Genomic DNA, 16,632 nt, shown 5'->3' with positions numbered 1-16,632 from the left:
CATGCGCAATCTGTGAGCGTTCTGTTAAGGACAAGTATTTCTTGCTATGGAATTCTTTTTCTAGTTCTAATAATTGCTCAGACGTAAATGCTGTCCGTCGCCGTCGGGTTTTTCCCGATGGAAGTAAGATTTTGTTGGCCCTTTCTAGCTGGTCGTCGGCGGATCCAACGCCGTCGCGTTCAACAATGTCGGACGACCTTGACTCCTGACCTAGTTCCGCTTCCTCCATAGAAAAGTCGAGGCTGTTCTCGCATCCCGAACCATCTGAAAATATAGTATGAAACAGGATTGTTGATATTCTTGTTTCGTTTGCTCTGATTCAAGGATGTTTCAATAAGACCCTTCAAAAATGGCCCCGACTCAAATGTTTGAACGCTGGGGTGGTGATTTTTAGCTGGTCGGTTGTTCGAAGGCGTCGTCGGCGCCGTCGTGCAAATACCATGACCACAACTCAAAACCGTTCAATAGATTCATATGAAACTTGATACACATGTTACCCGGGTCAATACGCAAATGTTTAGCAGGGGCGTTTTACTCTTATAAATGTATGCCCATTTTTTACTGAAATATAATCATCAACAAAAGAGGATCGATTGTGTTCGCACCGCGGCTCTTGTGTTATTATCTTAGTTTGGTTTATGTCGAGTCCGAACTGTATCAAAAGTAGTTCCCCTACCCCCTGAAAAGAGGTTTGAACGTGTTACAGCAAACGAAGGTTACTATCATATCGCCTGTTCTATAGTTCTTGTTTGTTATATAAAATGACCGGTTGTTTATTAAGGTCTGCCGGCTGCACATTGCCTGCATTATGGCTTGACCCCGCCTAAAATAAGTTTTAATGCCGTAAAAGACGTGAGATAAAATTGACCGCAATTTTCCAGTCATAGCTAGATTTCAGCAGAGTTGAAGAAATAAGAGTGAGATAAAAGGATATCTGGGTGCGATACCCAAGCTCTTTCTAAATAGTTTATAACGTGCCCGTTGTAAAGCAGCGATACCCGGGAGACAACCTTCCTGGGTCAAACCAGTACATAGTACGCTGAGCGCCAAGTACCATTTGTAAACATACTTAGGTTTGATGCGGTCGGGTTTTTGAACCCGGCACCTTCCGCACCAAAAGCGGACGTGTGACTGCAAGTGAACTATCGGGGGCTGTTCATTGCTACAGTAAACTATCGAACTATTAAACACCCAAAATAAACGTTTGATTTGCCGCGGAGCCTTCTGATAACCGTATTCATTAGCATTGAGTGTTCCCTATATATAAATATATATAAATATATGTTGGACATGAGCCGGAAAGGATGTTTGTTTTTGTACTTGTTTCTGATTGGCAAAAGAAAATAAAGAAAAAAAACTTGGCACTTCTCTGGAGACATGTCTGACCTTTCTTTACGGTACAGGTTCATACCATTATCAAAAAGTCATAATATTTGTCATTTTTCAATTGGGTCTAATTTATTTGACTCAATTTCCATAGCTTGACAATTTAGTGGTGGCGATTACTGATGCTAGTGATAAGTCAGAGAGACGTAGTTGGATTTTGGCTACATGTACATGCAAATCCACGGACTGAGTAAAAATGATTTCCGAAAATTTAAGCCCAAATGAGCAGTACCACAATTAATACAATTGTTTTGATTTACCGAAAAGAATGAATACATATCGAAAACAATAGTTTTATGAATGATACCATGCTTAAATTAAAAGAAAGGTTCATTAAAACGGTATTTCTACCTTATGAGACGATCGTTGATCTCCCTAAATCTTTTAGGACCTACCAGTCATTTAATATTTCAGCGTTTTCAGCTATTAAATACACGGTTACAGTCTTGGAATCAGTAATTGATATGTTCCATAGTATTTAAAACATTATTTTGTAAGTAGTTAAAGGTTTATCACTCAAAATGTATTTGTGTTATATTGATTATAAATACGAGTATCACTTTAAGTTAAATATGATGTGATACTCAAGTCCACACTTGTATAATATTCCATTTCCAAAACTAGTCTTGACCAACGATATTTCAAACCTGTCTGCATTACTTGTAAAATAAATTGTATTTTTTATTTTGAATTTTTTTTTTTTATTATGAATTACCTGAATGAAAAAGCAACTGCTATATTAATAATTTAAATATAATTCTCGCCTAACATTATATTCATTAAATTTCCTATTATTTAAATAACAAAATAGCGTTTCTTTCCAAATTTCAATAAAAATAAAAAATAATTTACTTTCGACTGTTTACTGTCAGCATTTTTTTAGATTATTAGTCGAACAGAAATAACAAGCGTTTTGGCTAAAAACTGTTTTATTCTTGGGAAAGTTAAAATGGAGAAAAACAATATCGGAGAAATCCAGAGTCCTGTATATGAATACAAACCTATATATTTTCCCTTTTAAATTCATTGTTTTTTCAGTTTCTTATGGATATATGTGTAATATCAAATAGTTATATATAAATTATATCTAATATCAATTTTAGGTAGAACAAACTTCAGTTATAAGCCGAAAGATTGTCCAAATATACGAACAATAACTGTTTATTCATTTAGTATGCTGATTAAATACTATTCATTAAAAATGCATTTTCTATTTTTTTTTTATTCAAGACACGAGAAGTCCTATTACATGTCATTGTACATTCATGCTTATTAAGCAAACGAAATTAATATTTCTATTTAAAAGCTCAAACAATTTACTACAAATTACAAGTTTAATACGGACACAAGCTCTGATTTGCGCATAATTCTCCAAATAGTCCGATCTAAAATCATGAATTTCTATTTCATCATTCAATTTAATATCATTTTAACCCCTTTCGCGAGCAATAACGATTATGTGCCAGCAGTTGTCATATAAACGGACGGGGTGGGGTAATGGTCATTTCGCCGTTCACCTGTGGGCCCATGGTCACCGTTGTTACGTGTAAATGTTACCATAGCCTGTCATTACCGACTAATGTGGAAAATCATATAATTAAATTCGCAGTTGGGAGTCTGTAATACAACATTTAATTATCTGCAAAATGAAAATACACATTTCTGAAAGTTGCAACTAGAGTGTGCATTTGTAGGCTGATGTAACCGGTGTTGTTGTTGCTGCCGTTGCTACAGTTGGTGTTGTTGTTTGTACAAGTACCAATGAATTTACTGAAACTAGCTCTCGTGGCAGTTTATTTAAATATCTTATATGGTTTTAATTTCGTTTTGCTACTTAACACAATGCCTCGAATACAAACCAAACAGCCGTGATTCATTATTATCGAGGTGAACTGTCAACTTTTATTTCATTTCCATGCTAAACATACTTTTATCAACATGTATGTATATAAACTAAAACTGTGACTATATGTATACCAACCATGTTTTATTTACCCAAAAAATATTGGCTGGTCTTAGTTTAATACAATATTTTTCTTTATACGCTTAGTACATGCCCTTATTAGACTAAACAGCGTTGGGGAAATAATCAAATTCTTCATATGCATAAACACATGGTTTACTTAATATTTAATTTTGATAATTATAATAATATGTGATGCATATGCTCGTAGAATTACATACAATTATACTAATTAAAGATGCGAAAGACGAATATTCGTTTAAATTGAATATCTGTTTGTATTTGTGTTCCTGAGTGAAATGAAGGACTGAAGTAGATCCATATATTTGGCCACGCTGGAAATCCTTATCCTGCCCACGGGCGAAGGTAACAAAGTAAACATTTGTTAAAAAAATATTAATAAAATGCATTTTTACAATATTTTGTTTAACTGAGGTTAGAGAAAAGGCATCTTCTATGGGCGCTCGTGTAAGATGGGTTTATCCAAACCCTCGCGTAGGATTGGGATGAACCTATCTTACATCTCATAAAACTATCCTTTTGAAGCAAATATGTTTTCGGACTAGATATTCATTTTTCTCTTTTAAATACGGACAGACAGTAGTATCTATATCGAAAACGCCTCGAATGAATTTTAAAACAGAACACAGGTACAACTTGATGTGCAAATCGCCTCAAATGGTGATGGTTTATGGCATAGTGAAAAACTTTTTGAACTTTATTTACCAGTGAATTATTGTTATTATTATAACTAAAATTATTATTACTATTATCATTATTATTATTATTATTATTATTATTATTATTATTATTATTATTATTAATATTATTATTATTATTATTATTATTATTATTATTATCATAATTATTATTATTATTATTATTATTATTATTATTATTATTATTATTATTATTATTATTATTAATGGAAATATTAAACGCTTAAATTAACTGCATCATAATAAAGTGAAATATTACATTTACTACACCATAACATAATGCCCTATGATTTTTAACTTCAACATAAAAATGCATTTTTACATTAACAAAAAGATAAAATAGTGCATTATTTCGTTTACAACAGCATGCAATAATGCATTATTACATTAACTACAACATGAAATAGTGCATAATTTCGTTAACTACAGCATACCATTAAGTCATGATTATTACATGAACTATATCATAAAATAATGCATTTTTACATTAACTATAGCATGAAATGATGCATTATTACATTAACTACAACATGAAATGATGCATAAGTACATTAACTATAGCATGAAATGATGCATTTTTACATTAACTACAATATGAAATGACGCATTATTACATTAACTACAACATGAAATGATGCATTATTACATTAACTACAACATGAAATGATGCATTATTACATTCACTACAGCATGAAACGATGCATTATTATATTAAATACAGCATGAAATGATGCATTATTACATTTACTACAACATGAAATGATGCACTATTACATTAACTATAGCATGAAATGATGCACTATTACATGAACTATAGCATGAAATGATGCATTATTACATTAACTACAGCATGAAATGATGCATTATTACATTCACTACAACATGAAATGATGCATTATTACATTTACTACAACATGAAATGATGCACTATTACATTAACTATAGCATGAAATGATGCACTATTACATGAACTATAGCATGAAATGATGCATTATTACATTAACTACAACATGAAATGATGCATTATTACATTCACTACAGCATGAAACGATGCATTATTATATTAAATACAGCATGAAATGATGCATTATTACATTTACTACAACATGAAATGATGCATTATTACATTAACTACAGCATGAAATGGTGAATTATTACATTAACTACAACATGAAATGATGCATTATTACATTAACTACAACATGAAACAATGCACTATTACATTAACTACAACATGAAATGATGCATTATTACATTACTACAACATAACATGATGCATTATTACATTAACTACAACATGAAATGATGCATTATTATATTTACTACAACATGAAATAATGCATTATTAAATATAATTCAGCATGAAATAATGTAATATTACATTAACAATGTCACAAAATCATGCATTATTATGTTAACTTATGTAAGCATGAAATATTAATACATTATTACATTACATTTAGCGTGCAATAATGCATTATTACATTACTATGATTCAGCATAAAATAATGCATTATTACATCAACAATATCATAAAATAATGCATTATTACATCAACAATATCATAGAATAATGCATTATTATATTACTAGTAACTACAACATGAAATATTGCATTATTACATTTACTTCAGCGCATTTAAAATCTATTTAATGGGGATGTTTTTGTTTCACTTAAGATGCCGATTTACAATTGTATTAAAATTGGATTACACACCGACTTTCCTTTCATTACATTGTAAGAAATCAGGGAGTCAGTCTTGCAGAAAGACATTCTTTATTTGATAACAGTTTTGAAAATCACATAATTTTTGCCCATTTTTTTGTGTACATTTCATGAGCTATAATTTCTTATTCTCACCTGCACCGGAAATATTACTCGTGACGTCATCCTCGTGATATCGCTCCGTGACATCATTATCGTATGCGTCACCCCGACCTCCACCGGATACCCGAAGATCCTTGGGACGCCCGTCGTCGTCACTGTCTTCCGGTAAGGCGTCATCAAAGTCCGCTTTATGCGTCTGTCTTTCGTATGACGGAACAAAGCCGCCGAAATCACCAATTCGCGGATACGCGCTATATCCGGTGTTGGTGAACGCGCTGTGCAACTGGCCGGGAAATAGCGCCCCCGATGACGGGAGAAGTGGAAAACGTTGGAATGATGATGCGTATTGCAGCATTGCCGACGACAAAGCAAAATCCGACGACGTCGCCTCCTGGTTGCTGCGGATATAAGCGGAACTTCCGGTTTGAGGGAACATCATGTAATTGTTATTGTACATCATTGGCGTTATCCGTGAACGGACGGATGGAGATATAAGCGAGTCAATAGAAAACGAGTTAGATCCTTGTCGACTCATTTTAGTTTTTTATAATTATAGCTGATTCCTAATTATGCACGGTATTATTCATGCGATATAAATAAGTATATCATCGTTAAATCATTCTGTTCATTCATACCGTCCGATATCATGATTATTATGATGTATTGCACAGACTTCAGAACAGATCTTAGAGAAAGATTCCCAGAAAATGCAACATCCAATTCTTCCGTGACAATAGAGTAATTAGCAAATTGTTTATACACTGTTCAAAATCAACACTTTCCTCACGTCTTGTCTGCCTTACAGCGGTGTCAGATTTCACGATGAGCGATTGGAGTACGCCGTCAATTGATGGGGGCTTATAGGTGTCATATCATTTCAGTAAATAGCCGGATCATTGCTACTTAATCAGACTATCGCTGATAAATATGAAAAGTAGAAGTCGTGGCTTAACGCCTCTGAATGTCATTCAATTCGATCAGCGGCCGTCGCGATTCGCAGCTGTCCTGACATCGATTGATTGACGGATTTTCTGCGGGCGCGGCTGTCTCGCTATTGGTCGAATTGTGAATATATGACCTTAGTCTGCGGTTAGGTCAGGCCCAGTATGACGCTATGGAGCGCGATGCTGCGAACAGTGGATAAATTTTAATTGAAAGCATTACCACCATCTATAGAGCAATTGAACTGGATATAATTGAGATCGATTCACACAACAGTCAAATGGCAAAGAAAGAAAACAACTAGCAAATAATTAATTCGCAACTCTCTTACGGAAATTGAATTAAAAGTTAAAACTGTTCATACGCAGCCGACACAATTAGGAATTATATTAACAAAGGCGAGGCTCTGTAATATGCGGGCTCTGAGAAATGTCATGTAGAACTGTCTTACGTAATGGGTGCATGCAATTTGAGTGGATACACTGAGCTTAAATCATTATTCACAGTTACATATACACTAATTATGCATTATAAAGTGTATATGATCCGATTTTAAGGTGAAATAGCTAACCTTAAGAAAATATACGAGATAGTTCGCACATTTTGTTTTGTGAAAATTGACTTTGGTGACAGAAGTCATACAATGTCAGGGATTTATCAAACGCAAATTGAAATACTTCGGCAATATTTTGTCATTTCCTAAATCCACTGAAAAAGGCATTTTGATTAATTATTCGTGTCGGTAAAAACAGATTTAATCCCTGTACAAGAACTGAAGGTTGACACCTTCGAAATTAACCGTCAGGACGGATAACGAATTGCACGATTTGAAAACCGCCGGACAGATATCAGCAGGGAACCGATTGAATTTTGAAATAATATTGCGCTAAACTCTGTCAAAAATGGGCTAAATGATACTTGACGCTTATCTAGCCAATGCGTAAACACACTAGGGCTGTCAAGTGCCGCTAAATTATACCATTCACTTGACATGGGTACAGTTCACACTATTTGTCTGTTTAATTGACTCAGTGTGGGGAATTTACACGCTCTTCAACACCGTTGACAGGACAGAGGGGACAGTAACGCCACTCATCGGCATTCCAACTCTCGCAGATAATGCTTTCGTTCTGTTTTCGTCTCCCTGGCCTACACACCAACGCTTTTCGAAAGGGTAGACTGTTTACATATTAATATAGCAGTCGGAAAAGGTGTTGAATTATTTGTCATCCACCCATTATTTGTCTTCCACACTACCAAAATGTCGCCCTGTTAAACTGCCTGCCTGCTTGCCTGTCTGTCTTGTCCGTCCAGTATGTCCGCCCGCCTGCATGCCTGCCTGCCCGCCCGCCTGAACGCCCGCCCGCCCAACTGCCTGCCTTCCTGCCCGCCCCCTACTCCCACCCTCCTGCCTGCCTGCCTGCCTGCCTGCCCGCCTGAACGCCCGCCCGCCCGACTGCCTGCCTTCCTGCCCGCCTGAACACCCGCCCGCCCGCCCGACTGCCTGCCTTCCTGCCCGCCCCCTACTCCCACCCTCCTGCCTGCATGTCTGAGTTGCAACACTATCCGGTAAAAGGGGAGTACTGAAACTTGGATACATGGAACGACAACGGAATTACAAGACATCATTGTCCCTAGTTCTTCTCCTGGTAACTTGACATATTAATACAGTCATTTAAAGCATCCACACTGCAGTTGGGTGTGCTATATAGAGTTTTTGTAGTTAGTAGGCCGATTGTTCACTTCCCAATTTCTCCAGATTTTAAGACCCTTATAACAGAAAAAAACTTGTGTTTTGTGCTGAAACCCAACTGGTCTTCGTTTTGGTTTTAGGAAACCTCTTTCGAAAGTTTTGCTTGAAGTAACAAATGCATGGTTTTGTGTACAGTTTCAACATGATGGATCTTCTGCCTGTAGAACTGTTAAACTAAATCGTGTTTCAACACATATATGTTGGATCACTGTCCACCAATGTTTTTCTTTCAAAGTGAGCAAGTTTTCGGATGAAACTGGATTTCACTTTACTTGAAACTGTCGAAACAAATACACATTTTGTGAAACCAAAACAAAAACGCTCTAAGATAGTTTTCATCACAACGATGTGTAGCTGACACTGTACAGTCATAAATTAGCTGTGTTTCAATCTGCCTTTTCCAACAGCAGTATCACTTTTATTAAAGGGACTAGACACCAGATGAAAAAAAATGTACCACGTCGCTAACGAAACATGTAACTGTCGCAGTTTTTGAGTATTTTTCAAATTTAAATTTTACTGGGTTTGTCACGTTAATACCAATAAATCTAAAAATGACGTCAGTATATGTATCTGTACTAGTGACGTGACTTTCACATGCTAAATATACACACTTTTAAAGTAGAACTGAACTGATATTTGACATTTAATTATTACATAACGATATAAAAGACTGATAATTTTCAAGTTTGATACGATATGTTATTCAGTTCAAATCATTTTCATAAGCTGGCAATTTTGTTACAAACTACCCCCTGTTCCGCATTTTCCGAAAAACTCAACTGACTTGCGTCCCTTGGCGTTGCTATACATGCGTAGTTGCTTCCCTTGGTACTGCCTCTCGGTTTTGATTGAGAATGAAGATGAAACGGGAGCCAGTCAATCGACATATCAACTTCCGCGTCCGCGAAAATTCAGTAAAAAACATGGACTTTCCGAGGTTTCCAGTCCACTTACATGTTTTATCACCAAAATAACGAGTAAAACATATGGATTTTGCTTAATCTTCCGAAGTGGACGCTTTTAATTTGAAAGTTAACAGAAGAAATGGAACGAATCAATATGTTCAACCAAGTCAAACACAGAAAGTTTGAAACAGTTTCAAACTGACAATAAATCCTGTGTTCCTGAACCGGCTGAAGTCTGAATCTGTGAATAATTTAGTGTATCAGTATTAGTATAATATGCAGGGGCGGTAATACAATTTCAATTGGGGATCGGTGTGTTTGCCCAAATAGGTAGTCTAAAATAATAGACGTGTTATACGGGATTCTTCCAATCCCTAACGTCTAAACGGGAATGTGCAAAAAACGGGGGTGTTTTGAAAATATTGAAATTGTTTTAAGTGAAGTATTTTATGGTTGAAATTGATCATTAAGAGTTATATTCATATTTTACCATGTAAGTGAAGTGTAATTTTGCACTAAACAAGCATTTAATGCATTAAAACAAGTTGTTTACCTTTCCAATAAAACGAAAGTTGACTGACACAGAAAACAATTATGCGAAGGGGAACAACTCGATACAATCGTAATAACTCGGCCTCCTCCGACAAAGCTTCGAGATAGACCTCGTTATACAATCGTAACAACTCGGCCATGGCCGAAATGTTCCGAGCGATTTAAAACTGTGCCCTGAAGCCTTGCAGGTGCCCTTCATGTATATATCGTTATGTTTTGACAGAATGGAATGAAAAAAAAGCCGTCAAACTCATAATTATAAGTTGGATATTTATTTTTTGTGTACGGAACTAATATAAAATAACATTATCTGGTAATATTTCTTGTTTTTATGATATTTTATAGACTCTATATGCTTTAACCCGGAATCCTGATCGGAACAACTACCCACTTTTGATACTAAACAATTTGTACGTGAAGGATTTGCCATATCAAAAATCTAAAAAAAAAATCCGCCAACGTACAATTATTTGGACTACCCAAATAGGCAACAGCTTTGCCTCTGTCCAATCCAGACCAGATGTGATGTTGAAAGACCAAGAAAAAAATTGGCAGCCATTACAAATTTAGGCACTTAAATTCTCATGAAAAACTTGGCATAACAGTAGTGACACGCAAAACGATGGCAATGCCAAGCTGATTTAGTGGCAGTCATTTGACTGACAAAAGGAATGTCGTGCTATGTTACAACAAAAGTGGCTTTAAAAACCTAGGTATTTATCGATGAAGTACTATCAAAGTTTGTATTTAAAGAAAGGCCGTCTGTAACCGTCGGCTTGACTAAAGAGTAACATCCCTTTTATGTAAATTAGCCATGGAATAGATTATTTGCTAAGCAAAAGTTCTCAAATGTCAACCAAATTTTACATCAAGGTTAGCTAGATAAAACCTGCACAAAATGTTAAATCATTTAGCAGAAACTTCAAATGTATGCATCTATTTATAACATTAATTTTGCAAAACTATCTATTGTGAAATTTGCAAAAAAGCGCATATGTTGTTCATTCTAAAGGTGAGAGAACTTCATCATGGTTCATGCTGGCTTTGACCAAACACATGTATTCTCTACATAGGAAATTGGTGAAATTACTACAAACATCTGAACATGATTAGTATGCCATGAATGTACTATGCACTGGCAGTTCCAAACCAGTGCATTTGTAGTCTATGGGATGCTTGGTCACAATCTGCCATTCACGGAATCTGACAGAGTTATACAAATTAACTAGATAAATTAAGGTAAGTGCGATACGATTTCAAAGAATGAAGTCATGTGGAAAGATTAAGGACAAACTTGCAACTCTAGAGTCTAAACATCAAAGTGGTCAAGACATGTTAAAGCTGCACTCTCACACATATAGCATTTTTACAACTTTTTTATTCTTTGTCTTGGAAAGAGCAAATTTTTGCGTAGGTATCAGCAAATATACGATAAAAGATTGCTGACAAAAGATCAGATCATAGAACTTCATATTTCCATTCGAAAATTCATGTTAAATGGTTACTAACGGTTTAAGAAAAATGCATAAAACATCAATTTTTGAACTTAAATATAAAAATCGGAGATCATTTTTTTTTGTCGGCAGTCATATAACTAGTTTCAGTGCATTTTTCGCAAAAATTGGCTCGTTTCAAGGAAAAAAATAAGAAGTTGTCAAAACGTTCAATCTGTGAGAGTGCAGTTTTAATTTTGTGATGTGATTATAAATTTCATTGATTAATGTTTTTAGGGCAGATCTAGATAATGTCTTGAAAAAACATTATTCACAATACTGATTTTTCATATGAGTATTCCATGTATTCATGAGCATTTTATGATGTTGACTTATTTAAGTTGATTCATCTTCATGATATCCAATCAAAGTTATACACAATAAACAATATAACTGATACTTGTTTTTATACTTATATTAAATGTTGAAAAAGATACTGATATAAAAATATTGCATGTACGGGTAATTGATTTTCAATACTCTAATATGTTTGAAATTTGATTCAGTGTTTAACCTTACAGTATTTTTTAAATCCTATAAAATTACAGTTTAAGGACAAAAAGCAGTAAAATAAAAGTAAACATCAAATGCTGAATACAGAATATTTCACCAATAAAATCATAAACAAAGCAACAGTAGGTCATAACATGTACATAAAGAACGAATCTCCACCAACACACAATTTGACATACAGCATACAGATTTAATGTCCTTAAACTTTGATTTATTTTAGTTCTTCTGAATGACATTGACAACATTCATAAAAATGGTCATGAAACATAACTATTATTAATTATTTGAAAAGTGTAAACTTATATTTCTATGAGCACAAGTTAAACAGTATCTTAATACAATGTATTTAATACATGTAGTATCATTAAAAATCATACACAACTTGTGACAAGTTTTATCAAATTAATTCTCTATTTTATGTATGAATACAACAAATGCAACAAAAAATGCATTTCAACAAGCAGTTTTATTTTTTAAATTTTCAGGAAAGATTTTTCATTGTTTTGAATGATCAGGACAATGAAGAAATTGACAAACTTAATAATAATTAATTGCAACAGAAATTACTCAATGCATTTATAGCAGCTGATTGCTTTTTGTTCACAAAATGACTTGTATACTTGTAAATATGGTAAACATATATATTTTCAAGTGGGGTTTAATTAAAATAATTCAGAAAAAAACCCAAAGATTTTTCAGTTTGCTGTACAACAAAAATTTAGAATGATAAGAAGTTTGTCTTAAAGCATTAATATTTTAAGTTTTCTGATTTGTCACAATTTGATAGAGAATTTCACAAGCAGATCCAGTGGGATGGGGACCCCCCCCCCCCCCCTCCCAATATCTAAGATCAGTTTTGTTTCAATATAGTAGAAAAAGGAAAAAGAGTTATAAAATAATATCCCCAAAATGCACCATTTCGATCAAGAAAATGTGAAAATTTCAAACACCACTGCCAATGCTTTTAACTAAATACATTTCAGTTTTGATGGAGGGCTGCAAATTAAATGTTTTTGCCCCTAAATTATGCCTCCCAGTATCAAATACTGAATCCGCCCTTGAATTTCCCATTGTAAATCAAGCCTCAATTGCACAATTGAAGGATCAACAGCCTTTTAGCTAGGATCAACAGCCTTTTGATGACTGTAAATAGTACAAATTTCTATTAAAATCACTGAACCTTATTTTCACCCAGAATTATGAACTGAACTTTCCACAAACTCTAAAGTTGTTGATTTATGATTTTTTTCAGTCTTTCTTGTTTTTATTTGTTTTATTATTTTTATGGATAACTCCCTTTTAAGCGGTTCCTAAAAGTGTTAAATCATGTGATTATGGGGGATAAAGGCCCATAACTCTAGCTCAATGATTTGTTTACAGATTTATTATACAACATACTTTCAATAAATAGGCAAAATAAGTGAGTATCACTTAAATGAAAACCAACCATTGTTGTATTTAAAATGTGAATGACGGTCTTTAAAATATCAAAGTCTCTTTTTGGCCAATAAAAATTAATTGCTTTTCAACCATTTTTTTAAATGGGGGTATTTTGTTGTTCATTAGATGAATGTTCATGCTCTTTCTTAATGCATAAGGGGCCATAAACATGAGTTTCTAGACGAACCACAATCAAGATCATAACATTTCTCCTTTTTTATAAGTCAATGTTTCACATTGAAGAATAAACTCAGTTCCTAGACAGTTCTGGACCGATATGCAAATACATACTGGTACACTAGATCAACTTTTTTATTTGAGTCAATATTTGAAAGTGGCGGCAAAAAAAAAGGATGTCAGGGTATGAAAATCCAGCAATGAATTGATAGTTGCCTTATTGTTGTAGTGTGCATTGTATGTGGGGAAGCAGCAGCTTGGTTAGTTAAGTTAATAAGAATTCCATCCTAACTTTTGAGTGTTTTTTTGGCTAGAGTCCAACACCGGACACACTGTTCATCCAAGGTTAACTTTTATGCTAAATGCAAGGGTGTCTTTAGATAAAAGGGAGAGGGGTGAAGTTTGTGGGTAATCCTATACGAACATGGGGCATCGGTTAGTGTTTTAGTGATCATAGGTTCGAGCCCATCATTGGGCCCACTTTTCCTCACAGATTTACTGTTAACTGTTATCTGTTATGGTGGAGGTCATTCTTTGATAAAATACAAGTAATTATCAAATCACTCACCTTTATCACTCATAATTTTATCTTCTTAAGTAGAGTGCAACACAGCATTCCATTAAAAATGCTGACTTAAAACAGCCAAATGTAAAGCAATATTATGGAATGCTGGTTGTTCCAATTTCCTTGTTACGGCTTGTATCAAAAAATCTCCAATGTGTATAACCTGTCCAAGTCCTCGCAAGTATTAATTAAATGGCACTGCAATTATTGTTTGGTAAATCAATCCATTTCAACCAGCTGCCCCAACATACGAGCACGGTCGTAAAAGTTTAAGATCGTCTGCATTTCATTATCGCTACCTTATTTTGCGCCACTGACTTGTCTGTCATTGATGGTTTCTGAAAGTAGTGTTGCCATGGCCTCCATTTTAAATGGCTTATTTCAATCCAAGGGAAGTAACACGTTTATATTTATCGCAAGGATACAGACTGACTTCATATAAAACACTTCGTATCGCTATTTAAACCGACTACGTAGATTTTGTAGATTTAATTCTTATATCAATATGTAGGCGATATCAGAAACCCAGAAATATCTTACATTTTCCGGGAAATTAAAGCAATGCATTGTGGTACTCGCTGGGCATGCGCACTTAAAACAAAGGGAGACAACACAGTGTCCACTCATTTCAAGGGCATTAATTCATCTAGCAACCATAGAATGGGCAGAACAGAGGCCGGATTCCGTGGTAACGGTAGACCGTAGAAGCAAAATTTAAGCTTTGTATATTAAACTTGAGCGCGTTAAGTAGAAACAATGAATAAAATTAAGAACTAGAAATTACAGTTCAGTTCACCTTTAAGTGAGAAACCATTATGCGCGATTTTTAAACGAGTACACTCAGCTGAGTCAGCGACAAAAATATCCTTTTAATCATGTAAAGTGACGTATTATCGGCGTGATACTAGCTCGTATTGACAATTCTATGCTTGTTTTCAGGAAATTATGTATTTGCCGATTTTGGGACCATCTGGTGTCTAGTCCCTTTAAAACGGTTTATTTGCAGTAATCTAAAAGAGCAACATAGTCGACGCAACCAAGCCAGCGATCGTACCTTTTGTTGATAGTGTTCATGGCCAGTGACTAATTTCTCAGTGGAAGTTTTATTTAAGAATCAGAGTAATTTAATCTACAGTTGTAATAACACAACGAAATCTACAGTGTAGTCAGGTATCCCAATATAAGCCGTAGGAAAGACAAAAAAAACATAAGCTAATTGAATTAATGATAAAAAATGCTTAATTTTATATGATACATATCAAATGCATAGGATATTGGGGTCATTTCGGCCATCTGTCTAACAAAATACTCTTAAAAACAAACAGACCATTCGCTTGTTATATATCAATTACGCTCATTAACATTTGCCCCTTACAGCATATTTGGTAATCATTTTATCTGGCCAACGCAGCCCGGATTTTCCGTTTAGTTAATTAACACTCCTTTAACTAAAGTGACTGAAGTGGCGTGTAGACCAATAATATCGAACTATAATAAACGGAGTTAAAGCGATTGCCAAATATTATCCTCAAGGCCAATTAACGATAATTGACCCTCTTTGTTTATCTGTTAACTTAAAGGACCGGTAGCTGTTTTGTATTAATGGCCCACTTTTACTTATTAAAGAGTTATTTCTTTTCAAGTAATTTGTATTTATCAAGTGTATTCGAGGTCGTTTATGATTATTGTATGCTTAATACTGCAGTAAGGATGAGTTAATAGATTGAAAACCACACAATGACTTTGTTTGTAAATTGACTCTCTCCGGTTTATAAGAGTTATGTTTTTTACATTAGTTATCAGTTACAAATATGTTGTTTCTAGTAGTCATTTTTTCACTGAACAAGCAAATACATCCGGTATAAATTATGGTATCAATTGTGTTATACAACTAACTACTGTTCATATCAATTCAAGTCAAGTCATGTCAAACACCGTTTTTTCTCTCATATTTGTCATCACAAATCAGGTTATATACATGTACTTATAGAACTCAAAGTCTATTTTTATCATTTAAGATGAATAAAAATGCAGTTAGGTAATCGGGTACAGTGTCTTATAATAGTGGAGAGAATAACGAGTTAAATACATTCAATTATATTTAATATTCACTATTTGTATTGGTGGTTATTTTTATAATTCGAATGCAAACTATTGACTGCAGTTACGAGCAGCAAGCACATCGAGGGTTTAGCGCGCAATACTGATGTAACTGAGTTACAACCGTCTTGCACTTCGCCAGCGATATATGAATACTAGCAAAGCAAATAGTAACGTTGTACAGTTTACAGTTTCGGTATTAGTACACTCAGCATATACATGTGATTTGAGATATAATAATTCATGTCCTAAACACTATTAATATTTGACCCTCTTTGACCCTTTTCTTTTCTG

The 16,632-nt window shown here is 34.4% G+C and overlaps 1 protein-coding gene across 1 annotated transcript in view; it reads right to left on the bottom strand.

Moving 5' to 3' along the window:
* LOC128236312 (homeobox protein GBX-2-like) overlaps positions 1-6,793 on the bottom strand; it is an 8,367-nt gene extending 1,574 nt beyond the window's left edge. The window contains exons 1-2 of the mRNA XM_052951215.1: positions 5,929-6,793; positions 1-264 (exon numbers count right to left, since the gene is read on the bottom strand). The exon at positions 1-264 is cut by the window's left edge and continues 1,574 nt beyond it. Of these exons, the coding sequence (XP_052807175.1) occupies positions 1-264; positions 5,929-6,430 (766 nt within the window). The 5' untranslated portion in view covers positions 6,431-6,793. The remainder of the gene's footprint in view (positions 265-5,928) is intronic.
* Positions 6,794-16,632: the final 9,839 nt, after the last annotated feature.

The sequence above is a fragment of the Mya arenaria genome, chromosome 5, assembly GCF_026914265.1.
Source record: "Mya arenaria isolate MELC-2E11 chromosome 5, ASM2691426v1".
Lineage (NCBI taxonomy): Eukaryota > Metazoa > Mollusca > Bivalvia > Myida > Myidae > Mya > Mya arenaria.
Note: the sequence above shows the minus strand (reverse complement) of the source record. Positions and strands in the feature narration are given on the sequence as shown.